The following is an 885-nucleotide window of genomic DNA, read 5'->3' as shown; positions in this document are numbered from 1 at the left end:
TTCAGCCCAAAGTGGCTCATTTACGAGTCATCGACGGACCCACACAGGAGAGAAACCATTTGCTTGCGATATATGTGACAAGTCGTTTGCTGAAAGTAGTTCATTGACGAGTCATCGACGGACCCACACAGGAGAGAAACCATTTGCGTGCGATGTATGCGACATGTCTTTCAGTCAAAGTTGCAATTTGACAACACATCGACGGACCCACACAGGAGAGAAACCATTTGCGTGCGATGTATGCGACATGTCTTTCAGTCAAAGTTGCAATTTGACAACACATCGACGGACCCACACAGGAGAGAAACCATTTGGTTGCGATATATGTGACAAGTCGTTTGCTGAAAGTAGTTCATTGACGAGTCATCGACGGACTCACACGGGTGTGAAACCATACGCGTGCGATGTATGCGACATGTCGTTCAGTCAAAGTGGGACATTGACGAGTCATCGACGTATCCACACGGGTGAGAAACCATTTGCGTGTGATATATGCGATAAATCATTCAGTCAAAGTTGCAATTTGACAACACATCAACGGACCCACATGGGTGAGAAACCATTTGGTTGCGATATATGTGACAAGTCGTTTGCTGAAAGTAGTTCATTGACGAGTCATCGACGGACCCACACGGGTGTGAAACCATACGCGTGCGATGTATGCGACATGTCGTTCAGTCAAAGTGGGACATTGACGAGTCATCGACGTATCCACACGGGTGAGAAACCATTTGCGTGTGATATATGCGATAAATCATTCAGTCAAAGTTGCAATTTGACAACACATCAACGGACCCACATGGGTGAGAAACCATACATATGCGATGTATGTGATAAATCTTTCAATCAAAGTGGCTCATTGACAAGTCATCGACGAATCCACAC

General features: G+C 45.6%; 1 protein-coding gene across 1 annotated transcript; it reads left to right on the top strand.

Moving 5' to 3' along the window:
- Positions 1-31: 31 nt before the first annotated feature.
- Positions 32-866, top strand: LOC103311287 (zinc finger protein 180-like; the record flags this gene model as incomplete). The annotated part of the gene is made up of 1 exon (XM_008190877.3): positions 32-866. A coding segment is annotated over exon 1 (703 nt), but the record flags the coding sequence as incomplete, so codon positions are not given.
- Positions 867-885: the final 19 nt, after the last annotated feature.

This window comes from Acyrthosiphon pisum, unplaced genomic scaffold (assembly GCF_005508785.2).
Source record: "Acyrthosiphon pisum isolate AL4f unplaced genomic scaffold, pea_aphid_22Mar2018_4r6ur Scaffold_1399;HRSCAF=1886, whole genome shotgun sequence".
Classification (NCBI taxonomy): domain Eukaryota; kingdom Metazoa; phylum Arthropoda; class Insecta; order Hemiptera; family Aphididae; genus Acyrthosiphon; species Acyrthosiphon pisum.
Note: the sequence above shows the minus strand (reverse complement) of the source record. Positions and strands in the feature narration are given on the sequence as shown.